The 16,802-nt window shown below is 49.0% G+C and overlaps 1 protein-coding gene across 3 annotated transcripts in view; it reads right to left on the bottom strand.

Moving 5' to 3' along the window:
• Nucleotides 1-2,335: 2,335 nt before the first annotated feature.
• Nucleotides 2,336-16,802, bottom strand: part of dennd5b (DENN/MADD domain containing 5B) — an 81,970-nt gene continuing 67,503 nt past the window's right edge. For 2 of the 3 annotated variants that reach the window (XM_036519927.1, XM_036519925.1), the window contains 13 exons: nt 16,315-16,446; nt 15,477-15,629; nt 15,100-15,178; nt 14,712-14,793; nt 13,118-13,246; nt 12,670-12,791; nt 10,208-10,353; nt 8,633-8,751; nt 7,958-8,145; nt 6,741-6,823; nt 4,663-4,789; nt 3,516-3,690; nt 2,336-2,637 (listed from right to left, as the gene is read on the bottom strand). In XM_036519927.1, coding sequence (XP_036375820.1) covers nt 2,454-2,637; nt 3,516-3,690; nt 4,663-4,789; nt 6,741-6,823; nt 7,958-8,145; nt 8,633-8,751; nt 10,208-10,353; nt 12,670-12,791; nt 13,118-13,246; nt 14,712-14,793; nt 15,100-15,178; nt 15,477-15,629; nt 16,315-16,446 — 1,719 coding nt within the window. In that variant the 3' untranslated portion in view covers nt 2,336-2,453. Of the gene's footprint in view, nt 2,638-3,515; nt 3,691-4,662; nt 4,790-6,740; nt 6,824-7,957; nt 8,146-8,632; nt 8,752-9,340; nt 9,386-10,207; nt 10,354-12,669; nt 12,792-13,117; nt 13,247-14,711; nt 14,794-15,099; nt 15,179-15,476; nt 15,630-16,314; nt 16,447-16,802 lie in introns of all 3 variants that reach the window. The other variant, XM_036519924.1, reaches the window with a different exon arrangement.

Consider the following 16,802-nt stretch of genomic DNA (forward strand, 5'->3'; position numbering starts at 1 on the left):
AAATAAACAGACGTTCGAGTCAGCAGTAGATTCGGAGAATGAATTCACATTAACATCACAAAGGAACAAAACAACGAGTCATTCAATACTTTGAACACAGTGGCTTCAGCTCCGACCATATGCTTTGAGGGATTGCATTTCTCCAGACATTGCGTGGAAAACATGTCAAAACGCAGGAAAAACGAACCAAAACAAAGATTACGAAGCAGCGCAGCAACGTGAAAGATTGACCATCTTTCTCAGAGTAGGTGATCAGGTCTCCTTCCATAAGTTCGAAATGAGAAAAAAAAAATCAGAATTTGTTTCAGCCGTCAGGCAGGCATATCAAGTTCACGCTGAACGCCCACATTAAAAAGATATGTAACAATCTTATCACAACTAGGATTTTGACATGACAAAGAATTCACAAAATGCATTATCGACTTATCTTGGGTGATGAAAAGAACCATCTTTGTCAGTTTTGGAGGGAAGTGGACATTTTATTCTTTGTTACTTTAATCAGATGTCCTTGGAGTCATTTTTGAGATTTCAAAAACTGTAAGAAAAGCTGAACACCTACTTACCCACAGCCTTATACAGTAAAAATTAAAACTGATAAAATGAACACCCTGCTCCTTGAAATTGTTTGTGGCACATCTGAGTTCTGAGTTTAATTCTGAGTAACACTCTAGAGTAAATTAACACAGTTGTTTAGAACACTAACACCATCAACTGAACATCAAAATGAAAGTAAGCTCTGTGTGTGTGTGTGTGTGTGTGTGTGTGTGTGTGTGTGTGTGTGTGTGTTGGGGGACCAATGCTACTTTCTGTGGTGGCTGTCTCTATTAAGGAAATAGATTTCTGTTAATTTTAAAATCTCATGCATGGGTCTGTTATTTTCTGTGTTTGAGTGTCTTTGAGGCACATTAGAAAATGAATCATGACAATTACATCACCACACTTCTGCAGCCTTCTCCTGACTCTTTTGTTGCAAACAAGGGTAGGAAATAGACATACAGCTTCAGCTTACCCCCTCAACCTCACTGGATGTCATTACATCCTTTTCACAGCATTTTAACCTGTAGTTTAAGTTGTAAATGGCATCAGTAGTAATACACAGGAGCACAGAAACCCCAACATAAGCAGGAGATGGAACCTGAACAAACTTGAGCTTAGTACTCTTCCCTTAAAAAATAGACTTGATCATCAACACATACAGGTTAATTATATTTTGGCTTGAATGACCCTAGAATGTCCTACCGTCCTGTGGAAAAAAGTGTCCCAAAGGACAAAGGAGGGGTATGAGACAGTTTCTAATGAGGTCGTTATTGCTATGAATGCGTATTCCAGCGTATTTAGCGATTTTTCATCCCGCAAAAGGGACGTATAAGAGTTTCAAAACCACAGGATCACACTCAAAATTGTTGGCAAGACGCATAACGTCCCGAGCGTCTTTCTGAAAGCGATGGGTGTCCAGCAAAAACACACGCTGTATGCCTCAAGTGCCTTGCAGCTGACCTTGAGAAGACACGGAGGACGCACATGAAGGTTCCAGTCCAGGTTTGCGATGATAATGACGACTATGACGGGCGTTTGAGTCTCCTAATACAAAAATAGTCGTGCGAGCACAGGCATGCCCACTACAGAGGTGTGGGGGGGGCGAGGGTGAGTCGGGCACAGGTAAGCGTCGCCACGGCATCAGGCCGCCATTTTCATCACACCATGCGAGTCCGGCTCCCGCTGCGTGGGGTCAGGTCGGAGGAGGTGGCCTCTTGCCCATCTGGCCTAGCAAAGTGGGCGTGTCTGCCCTGGGCCCACAGCCAATCCCAGCCAGCACAGGGCTTCTTGGGCGGTGCTGTGCAGACATGCCCAGCTGTCCACGGAGGCTGTTAGGACCCCGCCCCCTAAAACAACAACAGCCAGTGCCAAGACTAAGGAGAGGCAGCTCACAGATCAGGGTTTCCCAGGCTGGATTCCAGTTCCCTGTCACACAGCTAATACTCACTTTCTTTACTCCATCTCAGTCTAATACAAAACCAGAGGCATGCCATCTAGTACTAACTGAGGATGGTACAGCATTTTTTAACAGGCGTGCAAAAAATTACACAAGCACATGTTCGAAGAGACTGAACACTTTAAGCGTGACAAATTTACACTGTTGGGGTCGTGGGATAAAGCTATTTACACAGATCGAGCAGATGGAAAAATATCCTGTTCATTTTAAAGTTTGTTACTAAATATCAAAAAGAGCTTTTAAATAACAAACTAGGTAATACTGCATCCGTGTTTGAACGGAGCGCCCTGATTTCAAACAATGTCCTTTTTTTGGGGCTGACCCCGTCAGCTCCCAGAGCTCCAGTGTTGGTCTGTCTTCTGCAGTGGCTACGGGCCTGATGATGGCGGTGGCGGTCATGGGAGGGGAGTGGGGAGGGGCTGTGCCCGAAGTCCGTGCGATTTCCCAGCGTCCCCGGCGGCTATAGGCGGATGCCCTTGATGAGGGAGGACTCCAGGGTGATGCTGAAGTCGTGCAGCGTCTGCAGGACGCCCACCAGCGAGTTGACGGTGGCGCGGTCGCGCAGCAGGGCGGTGTCCTCATACATGCGCGCCACCAGGGGGCACTCTGCCAGCAGGGGGATCCACTGGGGCAGCAGGCGGTCCCTGCCAGAGGGGAAAAAAGAAGGGTAAAAGGTTGGGGGTTAAAATTTCAGTGTCTGCTCAGGCACAGGCTTGCAGTGAAGAGTCTAGAGGCATTGCAGCATTACTGTTACATTATGGAAACGTTATTGCCGTTCTGTTGTATCACAGGAACATTAGTTAAACATTGTACACGCGTTAGCCAGTGGGAGCACAGCTGTGGGCTGAGGACAGCGGAGAGTGGGTCTCTTATCATCGGAAGAGCTCCCTCAGAGGCAGTACTGCCACTCTCACAGTCTGACTCTCATTAACGTGCTGCAATTTAATGCACCAAATTGCTCCTCTTACAGACAAAAACACAAGCCACTAAAGGAACTCATTTCAGCCAAACAATGGCCTTGCCTGCAAAACAATTAGCAGCCAATAGATTCAATTCATTAGAGTAACATTTCCTGAAATTAAATTGTAAACCCTCTCAAATTTTAGTTATTCATTCCCATTCAAAATACACCAATAAATACTGGGTAGCTTGTATATGTACTCACTTAAAAGCAAAATGTTTGCATTATCATTTGTAATATCTAAAGGTAGAGCAGTGCTATGTCACATGCACAATATTTCATTGTCATCAATTTAATAGCTGCAACACATAAGTATGAGTTTAAACTTCTCCTGCAGTCATATCCTAAAAAGCATATCCAGCTGAACACAGACTACTTTCCTTGAACCAAATAAAGTATTCTTTGTGGCTGAGATAGCCCTGTTTTTAGTACACCTGACCCGCTTTTGCAGTGACGTGACCTGTATACGTGTCGCACGGGCTATTTCTGGCAGTGTTGAGGCAGCAGATTCCAGCAGGAGCATGGTGCAGGTGTGTGCAGCTGTGCACCGGGCTCTCTCACCTGGCTCCCAGGCACACCAGCAGCTGGAACTTGCCGTCCTTGCCGATGCTGCGCGGTGTGCCGTTGATGCCGCCCACGTAGCGGCAGAAGGTCTCGCCGGCGGGGCCCAGGGGCTCCGGCGCTTCCTGCAGGTCGCCAATCTGCTCGGCGGTGTCCAGGTACGCCGCGGCCCTCTCTGCGGGAGGGAGAGCGAGAGAGGGGGGGGGGGGCGGGGGGGTCAGGGAGGGGAGCCGCAGACACCCCCCCCAAAAGCATCCCAGCCACCCCCTGAGCACCAGACCCTGACTGACACCCCACGCTCCATCCAAAATAGCAAGGTCTAAGCTGAGGCCGGGTGTTAAGCTGGGGTTTAGCCCCCCTTTGCGTCACTCGGTCCAGGGGCAACCCGATACTCCTCGGACTTTCCCCTCCTAATGCGATTCAGTGAATGCAAATGAAGTTCCAGCCGCCTCTCTCAGCACAGTCACTAGTCCTCCCTCGGCTGCTGGTGGCTAATTGTTGACAGGTGGGCAGACCATGGTGCATTTCATATTTTGATCTGCATAAAATTTCATTGAGGCAGAAGACTGATCATTAAACATTAAACGGATGATGAAAAGGCTTGTTAAAGAAAATTACTAAAATTAACACCACCGTTTGCCACAGCTAGAACAGCTGGCAAGGTTTTTCCCCCAGAAAAGTGGGGTATAATATCTTCCTTGATGAAATGGGCTGTTTCTATTTTCATTTGCCACTAGAGGGAGCTATTTGACAGGAAATTAATCTACAGGCTCTTCAAACGCTTTTCAGATTCCAGCAACGCAAAGCCACATTAAATATTTATCATAGCAATGATAACAAATAAATGACTTAATCACTAAAGATGTTTATTTTTGTGGATTTCCTGCCTGAATCGAACTGGCTTCCATACAGTATTAACAATGCTTCCTTGTTAACAATCGCTGCTGTTTTAAAAGGTGATTTTGGAAGCTAGCAGGGACTCTAGTCTGGTCCCTGCTGCCCAAAGCTTTGCCTGTCCTGGCTCTGTCCTTAGTGCTGAATGTGTCACAGCTGTCTCTGCGACGCTAATGCTGCCCCAGTTGTGTCCGTGGGTCTGAATCCTCCTGAATCCACGCAGCTGTGTCTGTGAGACCGGACAGGCCCTTACCCACGAAGTCCCAGACGAAGACGGTCTTCTGGAAGAGGCGCGAGGACTTGAAGCCGTGATAGAAGAACTGCTCCAGGGCGGCAACCAGCCCGCTCTCGCCACACAGCAGCACGGTGAGGCTCCCTCTCTGCGGGGACAGGCGGAGAGGGGGACAGGGGGACAGAGAGGGGCCGGTATGAGCATGCACCGCCATGGCGACCAAGCCCAGAGGCTTCAAATCACGAACACTTCTGTGCCTACAGCAGGCCGGCCTCAACTCAAAATCATTTTACTACTTCTTCCCACATACTAACACTAATGAAGCCCCTCCCCGACTGCTTGATTGGCCGCTGTACCCACTCCTTGATAGTCTGATTGGCTGCTGCGAGTTTCTGGTCGTAGACATTACGCACAAGGCAGAACTAAGATGCATTTTTATGCAACACAAGAATCTACTTCAGACATGGATGGTGGCCACAAGCCAGACTGAAAGGGTGATTTCGAACAAACAAATCCACTTTAATGCAATGCATCATCTTCCTGACCACCCACAGCACAGCTCCTAACGATGCACACCAGGAGACTCCGCTTGCCTGCAGGATCCACACTGATGCCTTTGCTGGTGCTGATGTATGAAGGACACTTGATTGCATCTGCAGAATTCGAATTGATCTCTTGCCCTGCCCTGTTACATATCAATATCTTTTTCAATGCTTAGACCTGCAGTAGCTATAGAATGTTAAGCACTTCTCTCGGCCTCAGCCTATGAAATCCTTGTCATTTTTCACGCTGTTGGTTATATTGTCTTCTGCTCTAAATGCCTGCTCTGTAGGTGGACCACGGCAAGGATGTCTGCCATATAAAGGGAATAATAATGACTTCATTGGCCTAGTAGGCCAGTGGTGCTTACAATCCACTTATTTATATACCTATTTATCTACCTGGGTTTTTGTGAAGCCAATAATATAATACAATATAACATAATGTGACTACAGGCCATCACTTCACACTGACCTTCACCTGACCTTCAGGCTTTCATAGAAAGCTTAAATAATACACGACCGCAGACAGGACAAAACGGAACCACTGTGGCTGGCACGGCGATGCACCATGCCCACTTCAGAAACAGTCACAGGAGTCGTCTATGTCATTTGCGCTGGCCTTCACAGGAGGGGAGCATTCACGTCCCACGGGAAAAAAAACCCTGACCGCATGAATGGCCACATTCTCTCAGTCCCACCCTGCGACTTCTGTTCTGGTGGCGCTTCAAGACCGGTGCCTGCCAGTCCCTCTCTCAGCCTGGGGTTTCGGTCCCATCCTGCGCTTTGCCACAGCGGGCACTGACAGCGGGCTCTGACTGGCTGCTGCGTCGCTCTTCTCGGCTGCACAAAGCTCCGTCAGTGTTACATTAGGCCCTTTTGTCGAGTGCTGAAAGGGCCAAAAGTGGCATCGATATAAACGCCATTACAGGGGGCGCAAGGCCAGCGAAAAAGGACATGTATCATTTATGAGGGGCCCGGAGGGACGTGTCTATTGTGCGGGGAGCTCATTGGTAACGCAGGCCGTTTAATTGAGGACAGAAATTAGCTCCAGTGCAGTGTGATGGGGACACAAAAGATCGTTCCGGGGGTCGACCTCGTTCATTGAAAATAAAATACAGAGGGGCGATTTTAATCTCAGCATAGACGTGCTCGGAACCTCCACCGCTGTGAGAGGACTTTAAAACCCCAGCCTTTCAAAGTCAGAGATGTCACTTTTTGTTTGAGTTTGCTGGATGTCACCGGCCATCACTCTCAAATAACGGAGCTTTGATTTTCACATTGCACTGAAGGACCTCCCTGCCATGCCCCCTTTGAGTGCCAGTTGGCCAGGTCACACGGAGTAATCTACAGTCATAACCCTGCCTCCCATCAGAATGGTGAGAAGCCATTACTGGCTTTGAGAAACCTATGAATAAAATCATTCATTCAAATTGAGGTGGGAAGGGTCTTCAATGTAATAGCATGGCAATTTCAGATGGGGAATGCAAAAATATCAGGGATCAGGGGCAATACTGGGCCCTGAATCCCTTTGCCTTGCCAGCCGCCTGCACGACCCACCTCCTTCTCCGGCTTGTGAAAGTGCTTGATGATGTTATTCACCGCCTCTCCGATGGACTCCTGGATCTGAACGACGTTTGGCTCTGCGAGGAAGAGGAGGGGGAGGGAGGAAGAGGGCAATTGGGTTAAACGGAAGATTGGCATCTCTGGGAAAATAACGGCAGAGAAAAGATCGTGAGGAGCTGTCTGGTGTGATGAAGCCCTGCTGAGCTCTTTCTGAGGGCTGGAGGTGTCAGCGCTGGGGGGTTTTAATATGTCTGACTGTGATGACTGGCAGGGAGAGGGGTTTGAGCAGGGCTGCTCTGCTGCTCTGAGACGAGCAGGCTGCTTGATTTTCATTGTACCGGACAGCAGCAGCGTATGGCTGCGGTATTGGATGAGTCAACAGTGTCATACAGACTCTGGGCGCCTGCCAAGTTTGCAGCTTTATTTGAAGAGTGTGTGTGTGTGTGTGTGTGTGTGTGTGTGTGTGTGTGTGTATTGTGCCTCACTTCCTGCTTCTCAGAGAATGTGGGGCTCATTCTCTAAACCAGACCTCTCGTCTGCTAGCTGTGGTAGCTAACTGTGACTGTAATTAATTATGGTTAGAGAGGTCATGAATGTCTGTGGTTAGACTTGAGTAGTATCTACGGTTACAGTGGTAATGATTGTCTATGGTTAGAGTGCGAGACTGATCTATGATTGGTGTGCATATGTGATCAGTGTGGAAGTGAGAAGCCGTGGTTAAAGCAGCAGTGGGTATCTATGGTAGCGGTGGCTATAAGGGTCATTGGAGTGGCTGAGAGTATTATGCCATCGATTACCAAAGGACACTGTGCATGTGAGACTGAATTTTCTTTATTTTGGAATTAATATAATATGATAATATTCATTAGGTCTGCGCAGACAGAGTGCACTCAGCCTCAAACACTGACGTTTAACAAGCTTAAATAAGCAAGCTTCAGTCTGCTCTTACATGTCTACAACAGAGGGCATGTTGCTGGCTGTCACTGGATGCTGTTTGGAGGTTCTGCATGTTATTAACGCATCTTGTTTGAATCTATAGGGCATTATATGTTCACATCTTTTTATTCTATTAATAAATAAATGAACTGATCTGAAATGAGAATAATTTCTATTTCTGTAATTTCTATTACATTTTTTTCTATTGCATTCTACACTGTTGTAGTGGTAGAGGCCAACTGGCCCTGACGGACCCAGGGGGTGGAGCCACTTACTGCCGCCCCGCCCACCCTGCGAGGTGATGCTGATGCGTCTGATCTGGGAGGGGGAGCGCAGCATGGGCGGCGTCCGGCACTGCTTGCCCTCCTGCTCCTCCGCGCTCGGCACCACCAGCTCACCAATCAGGATCCGCTCCAGACTGCCGTCGTCCACGCTCTTCCCCAGCCAGCGGCCGCAAGGGAACCTGGGAGAGGGGGAGAGGGGGCCGGGTCAGAGACCAAGCGGGCAGAGCCAGGTGTGCCGTCAGACTGCCCTGCAGAGTGACGGGGACAGATTTGAGAGCAGTGCATGCTGGGGGACTGAGAGGAGCAGTGCATGCTGGGTGTGAGGGACTGAGAGGAGCAGTGCATTCTGGGTGTGAGGGACTGAGAGGAGCAGTGCATGCTGGGTGTGAGGGACTGAGAGGAGCAGTGCATTCTGGGTGTGGGGGACTGAGAGGAGCAGTGCATTCTGGGTGTGGGGGACTGAGTGGAGCAGTGCATTCTGGGTGTGGGGGACTGAGTGGAGCAGTGCATTCTGGGTGTGGGGAACTGAGAGGAGCAGTGCATTCTGGGTGTGGGGGACTAAGAGGAGCAGTGCATTCTGGGTATGAGGGACTGTGAGGAGCAGATTACTGTAGGAGATGCTCATGTTGGAACGGTATGTGGAGGACACAGGAACGGAGCTCTTACTTGTACGTGTGTCCGGTGATCTCGTTGCGGACCATCACACAGTCCACCAGCCACTTGGCCAGCAGCCCCGAGTTATCGTGGCCCAGCTGAACAGTGGTGAGTTTGCCCAGATTCTGACACTGCAGAGACAGGATAAAAAGAGTGAAACAAGCAGGGGTGTGTGTGTGTGTGTGTGTGTGTGTGTGTGTGTGCATGTGTATGCATGTGTGTCTATGTGTGTGCTTTAAAATCAATCTATCCACTATAATTTGAAAATCCTATCAGCTGCAGTTTGCTTTACAAACAGAGCGGGCTGCTTTTGGATATACACCCGGTGCTATTTGGGCTTGTCATAAATGCCCATTTCATGTTTCAAAGCTTTAAGTATCCCAGTATGAGCACTGGGTGCAGTGTTGGTCCTGTGTGACATGCAGTTACAGAAACCGAAGACCCTTGACAACAGCAGAGAAAGGAGAAACTTGCTCACACGTGACACTCTCACACAACGTTGCGACAACGCTTGGAAAACGCTGAGCATGAACAGTGGGAGAAAGTGGCATTCCAAGACCGTACAAGGGGAAACATGGAAGCAGACTCTTGGGGCAGAGGTCTCTACATGGGACAGGGGCTCTAGACCAAGAGTCCGGGGAAACAGGGTTCTACAGAGATCTAACGTTTTCAGAGCGGGAGAGAACCCAAACACCGGGTGAGCACAGAGGTTTATCTAACCTTGAACACTGTGGAGATGTGGGTGTGATGAGGCCTGAAAGCAGACTGGGAGAAGAAGACAGTGTTAGAACATGATGGCAGAGCATGGAGGTGGGGCCAGGGCGGGGCCACTCCAGAGAGGGGGCGGGGACTAATGAACCATGTACAGGTAACAGCTAGTTTTTAAAAATGTCAGGTGTTGCTAAATCCCAGGGATTTTTTAAATTTAAACATCACCTATAAATGTGACCCTATTTTACATGCTAATGTTTGCTGTGGACTATCATTTTCTAAATGCAGAAAAAAGAGATAACTTTAAGAGAACAGAGTCCAGGATCAGACTGCATTCCTCCACACAGAAAGGGCAGACTGCACCTGTGCATCTGTGCACACACACGTTAAACACAGGTGGTAATGCTTTAGAGGTGTCTGTCAGATTCAGGGGGGCTTGTGTAACTAGGCATTGATCAGCTCACCACACACACTACTGTGAACATGCAGGCCTGTGGATTGCTCCAAACCCCCGTGTACCAGAGGGGACGGCACAGGCACAGCAATTGTATTCTCTGATGGCTTGCGAGATGACAGCGTATCCACAGCTTATTCTCTTTGGTGGCTTTTGAGCTTTCTTTACAATCCAAACCCCCAGTAACAGTGATGTCATTGTGAAGCTCTGGGCAGAATTTTGCATGTCTAATGTAAACCATGAACCGGGGGAGTAAGATGATGATGATGATGATGATGATGATGATGATGATGATGATGGTTAAGCGAGCAGGCTTGGTCTATGAGACGGTGGTTATTGTGCACGGATAACCGACACTCATTTTTATGAGGACACAAAGGTTACAAGGGTGATGGATGGGGGGGGGGGTTGGGGACACTTACATCGAAGGTCATCTCCAGCACGTTCTTGGGGATCTGCATGACGCCCGAGTCGCCCAGCTCGCCCGAGACGCACACCCAGGGGTTGGAGGTGGTCATGGCGTTGCTCAGCTTCTTGATCGGAATAATGACAGCGCGGTACGGGATCACTGCAGGGACAAACAGAGCGAGAGAGCCATCAGTACGGCACACCACCGCAGTGCAAGGCCACCATTTCACACAGGGTCCTAAGCTAATCTGCTTCTCTCCTCTGTGAGAGAGGATTTAACACACTTTATGTAAATGATATGACAGTCCACATTATCACTGCAGGGCAGCTAGTTCCATAATCACTGCAGATAGAGTTGTTGCAGCACACCCCTGACGTTATTCATTAGTATTGCTATTATAATTTATTTGCTCAGCGGCTCTTATTTAGGATAAGTTACATAGCGCCCTTATAATACAGTATGATAGTATATTGCTGCTACACAATGGCAATCCCATCTGGGAATGATCGCTGAATGCTTTGGCTTCAGTGCTGGCTGTTTAACTACCGCACCACATTCCTGCCGCCTTTATGCGCAGCCGCTGCTGTACCGGTGCATTCCACCTGAGGGACGACTCTAATACATGACGTGGAACCAAGAAATTGTTGACCTTAAATTACCCCGTGTGACCATGTTTTGTTTTTCTATTATCTCTCAGCTCGTTACCACCCGTCTAGCAGGTGCAGTTGAGCTGGCAGAGCGCCTGGGTTTTCATCCTGCTTTTGAAGTTCTGCGCTGTAGACAAGTGTCTGCGATGATAGGACTGCTGTAACTGTACCGCGTATCACGCGCGTTGCTACTGGATGGTGTTTAACGCTTCTGTTTTGACACCGTGACTGTATCTGAGGGGCAGACTTCTGCATACTGTGCCTTTTGTACGTGCTTTAATGCATTTGCCTCCAAGTGCATTTGTGGTAAATTGACTTCACTGTATTGACCTCCTAAAGAGACTGGAGTGTGGTTTTTCCTCCACAACGATAACCCAAGATGGACCAGGACTGCTGTAGCAGTCTGGGGGTGAGTTCTTCGCTGGTGGCAACAAGATTATGTTGATACAGCGTCACCTTCATTCAGGAAGAGATCCTGCCTACCGGCTTTTTGTGTCTTACGGCTAGATTTGGTGCATTGGAAGGCCCCAAATTCCCCCACACCCCACCACCACCACCACCACCACCACCACCACATCTACAGTATCTCTCAAACTCCGCCTCATCTGACATAACAGCCAATAGAAGGCCAACCTGTGAGCAGAATTACAATGAGAGAGGAGGGCATGCTGGGAGACAGGAACCGAGGTGCGTCCCCAGGCAGAATCTATTTTGGCTGGATGAGGGGCCGGGCTCACCGGCGCCGCTTCAGCAACAACCGGTGTGCTGAATAATTCAGCCCGTGCTGAGTCTTTGATACCCGCCTCATGTTTTATTAAAGCCGAACCTTCTCCGCATTGATCAGAGATACTACCCCATACATTTTAAATCCCGCCATATATATCGACATGTCAAACCAGCCAGCACTTAAGTGCCGCTTAAGCATCCAGACGCAGAATATTTTACAAATCAGGCCAGAAAACATTCTCCTCTGTTTGTCTTATGTAAGCCCCACTGTGGCCAATTTAAACTTCTGATAGCAGACGTATCTATGTGAGACATATCTATGGAAAACAAGACCCAAACTAGTCCCATGGGCCCTTAGCCCAATGTAGTGGCTTTGTCCCGTATGGAGCTGATACTTAATGCACAGAACATAAAGGAGACTCTAGAGAAATCACCTTTCAGCCTACATTATGCTGCTTCTGTGGGTTAGGAGACAGGTTATAGTTATCATCAGGTTACAGTCATGGATGTTGTGGAGGAATGCCTGTATTATAAGTTCGGTCCTCACAGTAGATCTATGAGAAGTGGGTTTACCGGGCATGCTTGTAGGTTGTGGTTGTAGCACAGGTGTGCCTCAGGTACAGGTGTGACTGGAGTATATGTATGATAAAAAGGCATGTGTGGTCACAGAGCTGTTATAAGACAGGGATGCTTTAAGTTTGGGTGTGTTCACCCTCAAGTTCAGTGTCTCCATCACTACAGTGGGCAATGGACTCCTTTAATCTCCAGAGGAAAGACTGCCCCCTGCTGGCCCATCAACACCACTTCCAGCAGCAACCTCATTTCCCCATCCAAGTACTAACCAAGTCCACCCTGTCTTAGTGCCAGCCATCAGGCAGGAGAGAGCTGCAGAGTGAAATGATGCAGTTAAAGTGTGGTTTTTAGTACAGATGTGGTTGTGGTTAAGGTGTGGCTACAGAACAGATGTGGTTGCGGTTAAGGTGTGGTTTTAGTACAGATGTGGTTGTGGTTAGGGTGTGGTAACAGTACATATGTAGTTCTGATTAAGGTGTGGTTGTAGGACTGGTGGTCCTAGTCCAGTATGGTCATTGTGCAGACTCACTAATTTTAGTGAAGGCGCTGGTGAAGCAGAAGTAATCCACAGCGTTGAGGGAGAGGAGGTGGAACAGGAACTGCTCCTTCTCTTCCTCACACCGGAGGAACGCATACCGCTTATACAGCTTTCTGCAGGAGCAAAGACACACACACACACACACACACACACACACACAGCTCTGGTTACATCCTCGAGGACACTCCAAATAGTTTTCAGGACAGCATCAGAGGCTTCGGCCACACAGGAATTCAAGACTTCGAGTGCAGTCTCTCTGTATTGTCTCTACGCTTGACTGAGTTTCTGCACTTCCTCAATTATTATAAACTCAAAATTCTTGTTCCTTCCTATAAGATACCGTTCCATACAGATAACTGAAAACTAATTCAAAAAGTTTTTTGGTTTGTTGTTAATCGTGTGTGTGTGTGTGTGTGTGTGTGTGTGTGTTCTCTCTTACTTGGTTAAGGCCTGGTTGCTCAGCAGCTGTTTGAGGTGCTGAGAGAGCAGCTTCTTCTCCAAAGACAGGCGGATCCAGGCCCGGGCTCGGCCGACCTCTGTCTTTATCTCACTCATATTCTGAATATGTCTGAGAGGCCGAGGGGGGAGGGAGAAGAGAGGAGAAAAGAAGAGAATTCACCACCACACAGAGAAACACTGGAGTCTGAGTGAACAGGCCCACAGCGCAAATCCTCTCTTTCTACCATCCCAAACTTCCCATTACAGACCTAGAGCACCTGCGACCTACAAAGTCAGAGCGGAACCGACTCTCTAAACTGGAGTGTGTGAATCGACGGCGGGACTCTGACTGCGCCACACCCGCGGGCGCGGCACACCTGCCTCATAAGCAGAGAGCGTCTCTCTGAGGAGCAGCGGGGCTCTGTGGCCCCACGCTGAGCTTTAGCGGAACTGACCCCGGGCTCACGCTGACTGCATCGATAATCAGCCAGCAGAGACAAACAGCCGCCCCCCTGCCGGCTCGGCGGTGCGACCTCGCTACCTGAGCAGACAGAATCAATCTGTGTGCGGGGGGGGGGGACTTCTCTCCCCCTCTCTAACCTCAGCAGGGGGCCCGGCTCCACAGCATGGATACAAATGAAGAACCCTTGCACATTTAGCATCTGCATTCTAGCCTATCGCCCTCTGACTTACTGTTCAGGTGAGAGAAGGCAGGGAAAAATAGGAATTTATCTGGGCTGTCCCACTGACGAGAAGCATCAGTTTGCTAGCTAAGCGACACCCGGCAACTTTCCAACATGCAAATATGCTAATCAAAAGTTGAGCAATATCTAAATATTCCTTATGAGAATTTGAGGCAACAGACAGTGTAGCATCCTCCTGACTATCACATCTTCTCAAACAGCAAAACGATGTCTGCAGACACCAGAATATTGGTGACCCCAGCTTGTCAAACCTTTTCATGCTGGAGCTTTTGGCCAGTTTCGGGTCTGACTCGGCGCAAACATTTTGTGCTCAAAAAGTAAGATTTACGCTGGCGTGAGGCTAATGAGGGATGAGTGCTTTAATGAGAGTCCACAGGGAGGCATGGATGCGCAGAAGGTTGTGCTGTCTGGATGGGGGGGGAGACGGGGAGAGAGGGTAGTCTGTCGGATGCTACAGAGCTGACTCCAGAGCGAAAGCGCTAATGAGGAGCGCTGGGTGAAGTTTGGACAGACAGAATTTAAACTAGGCTTCAGCTGTGGAGGAGGCCCTCAGAGAGCCCATCAATCAAAAGCCGAAGTCCATCATATTCTGGAGCAGGCGGCCTCCCTGAGGTGTGTGTAAAGCCGGGGGGTAAGGCTGACCTTGGTACGGCATTTTAAAGGGAAAAGCGGAGGGCAGTTCACCCTGTACAAAGGCCTGCCCATCAATGCAGTCTTAATGTCACCCAGGGCACCAGTAAGTCAGATGACACACGCCCGGTCATGTGAAATGTCGAAAGACATACGCTAGGTCACATAACACATGTCAAGGCGTGTGACGCAGCATGTGTCATGTGGCTTGATATGTGTCACATGATACACAAAGGGTCACATGAAAGGCGCATCACAAACCTCATGTCCTGTGTGACGGACACCTTCAGAGGCGGCAGGGCCATCCCTGTGTCTGACTTCCGCCTCTCCTGCCCGTTGGAAACTAGAGGGAGGAAGCACAGAAACAGACAGGCTCAGTCTCCCTGGAACCAGATGCAACTCATACAGCAAGCTTCATACTTACAAAAGAAACACCTCTGAAGGACTTCAGATTGGGTAGTACTGATACTGAAACAAACGAGCACGTCTGAATCGTAGGGGAATGTGGTTCAGTTCTGTAGATTGCGTAGCAGAGTTATCGGTGGGTGAATGTGAGAAGGTTATGCTCAGAGTGTGAAGGTAAACGAAAGTAGGATGTGTGGCTGGGGCTTCAGCCAGTGTTTCCTCATGTTCCATAGGGAGGTCTTACCCGGTGAGTCCGCCTGCTGCTCCAGCTTCTCCTCCCTCGCCTGGTAGTGCAGTAGATGGGACCACAGGGCAGACTTACCCTGCGCGGGACAAACCAAATGCTGCTAAAGCAGAGACACAGGAAGCGGGCCTAGTGCTTCCTCCATCCTTCAGGGTCATGTCGATTCCAGCTACTAACACCATAGCACTTGGGAGATAACCTGGTCCCAAGAAAGGGCTCACAAAGCACCAGGATGACACATGAAGTTGACACTAGGATGAACCAGAAGTATCGGGGCAGACACAGGAAAAGGAAGTGCCACGATGGGAGAGATGCAAGAACAGGAAGTAGCAGGACGACACAGGCTGCGCTATACCCCGCTGCTGGCGTGCGTTTACCTGTTTGACCTGCAGGCCGTGGCTCCAGATCCTCTCCAGCAGGTCACAGAGGCTGGCGATGAGGGTGTTCTCCTCCAGGCCCGTGATGTTCGCCTCGCCGTGGCCCAGCTCCACCGCTTCCCTCCCCATCTTCTCCACCAGCATACGCTTGGTCTGGAACAGGGGGACACAGCGTCACCTGTCACCCAGTCTCTCCCAACCTCTCCTGGGACTAGCCTCACACCAACAACCAGTCTCCCACTGGACAGGCTAATCTCTGACTGCATAGACCAGCGTGATATAGAACAGGTCAATACACTGCTCCGTTAGATCAATATGCAATTGAACATGCCACTTAATACTTAGAGTTAACCCAGTACTATAAGACAGTTAATTCTACAAAGAAATAGCTAATTAACTACATGAATCCAATTTGAAAAATACCCTATAGGACAAGGCTATTTGTAAGGGAATTGGCCAGTCCAATCTGCTGTAAGGATTGACAAACTCGGTTTGGAGTTTCAGTAGTCCTATAGATTATTTTCTGTAAGTGTTTCCCCAGCCAAAGTCAACCAAAATGGAATAGATGAAGTACTTGTAATCAACGTAAAATTTCTGAAAGATACCGCTGATGACATTCTCAAAGGGGTGATGGACAGCTAAGGACTAACAATGGAAATTAGCAAGCATGACCATCCAGGTCACAGTGACAAGTTTTATGTTTATCCAAATCAATTACACTTATTCAACTGGCACACACTCTTACCCAGAGCGACTTAACCAATCTGCATTCGATAGTGTCGTTATTAGGAATCCTTTACACCGTGGTGAGCAGCGGGCATCTTCCGCAGGGCCTCACCTTCATGCGACACTCCTTCAGCAGACCCTCCACGAACTTCCAGTTGGTCTGGGCGATGACGGCGGGGGAGAGGTCCGACAGTTTCGGCTGCCGCAGGCTCTTCCCCAGGCTCCGCGCCTCCTGCATGTACTTCTGTTGGGCGATCCCAGAGACGGACAGCCGTCAGCCCCGCCCCCTCCCGAGGCCGCGCCCTCCTCCCCGCTCCCAGCCACCCCATTACTCCAACCTTTTCGATTCATAACTCAGTTCAACTTTCAGTTCTGTGCCATTTAAGCGTAGCCTGTCAGTGCAGAATACAAATCACATTTCTAATAAAACACAAAGCCACACTTTCGGGTTTAATTGATTTATGAGTGTCACTGGGGAGGGATGTGAAAGAGATGGAATGGGAGGACTAATCCACTTTGCGCCGTGTTGCATTTCCCAAAGTGTGCTTAACACACGCCTTAGAAGCAGCACTATATTAACCTCAACAAAGCCTTGAGATC

This window comes from Megalops cyprinoides, chromosome 25 (assembly GCF_013368585.1).
Source record: "Megalops cyprinoides isolate fMegCyp1 chromosome 25, fMegCyp1.pri, whole genome shotgun sequence".
NCBI classification, from domain to species: domain Eukaryota; kingdom Metazoa; phylum Chordata; class Actinopteri; order Elopiformes; family Megalopidae; genus Megalops; species Megalops cyprinoides.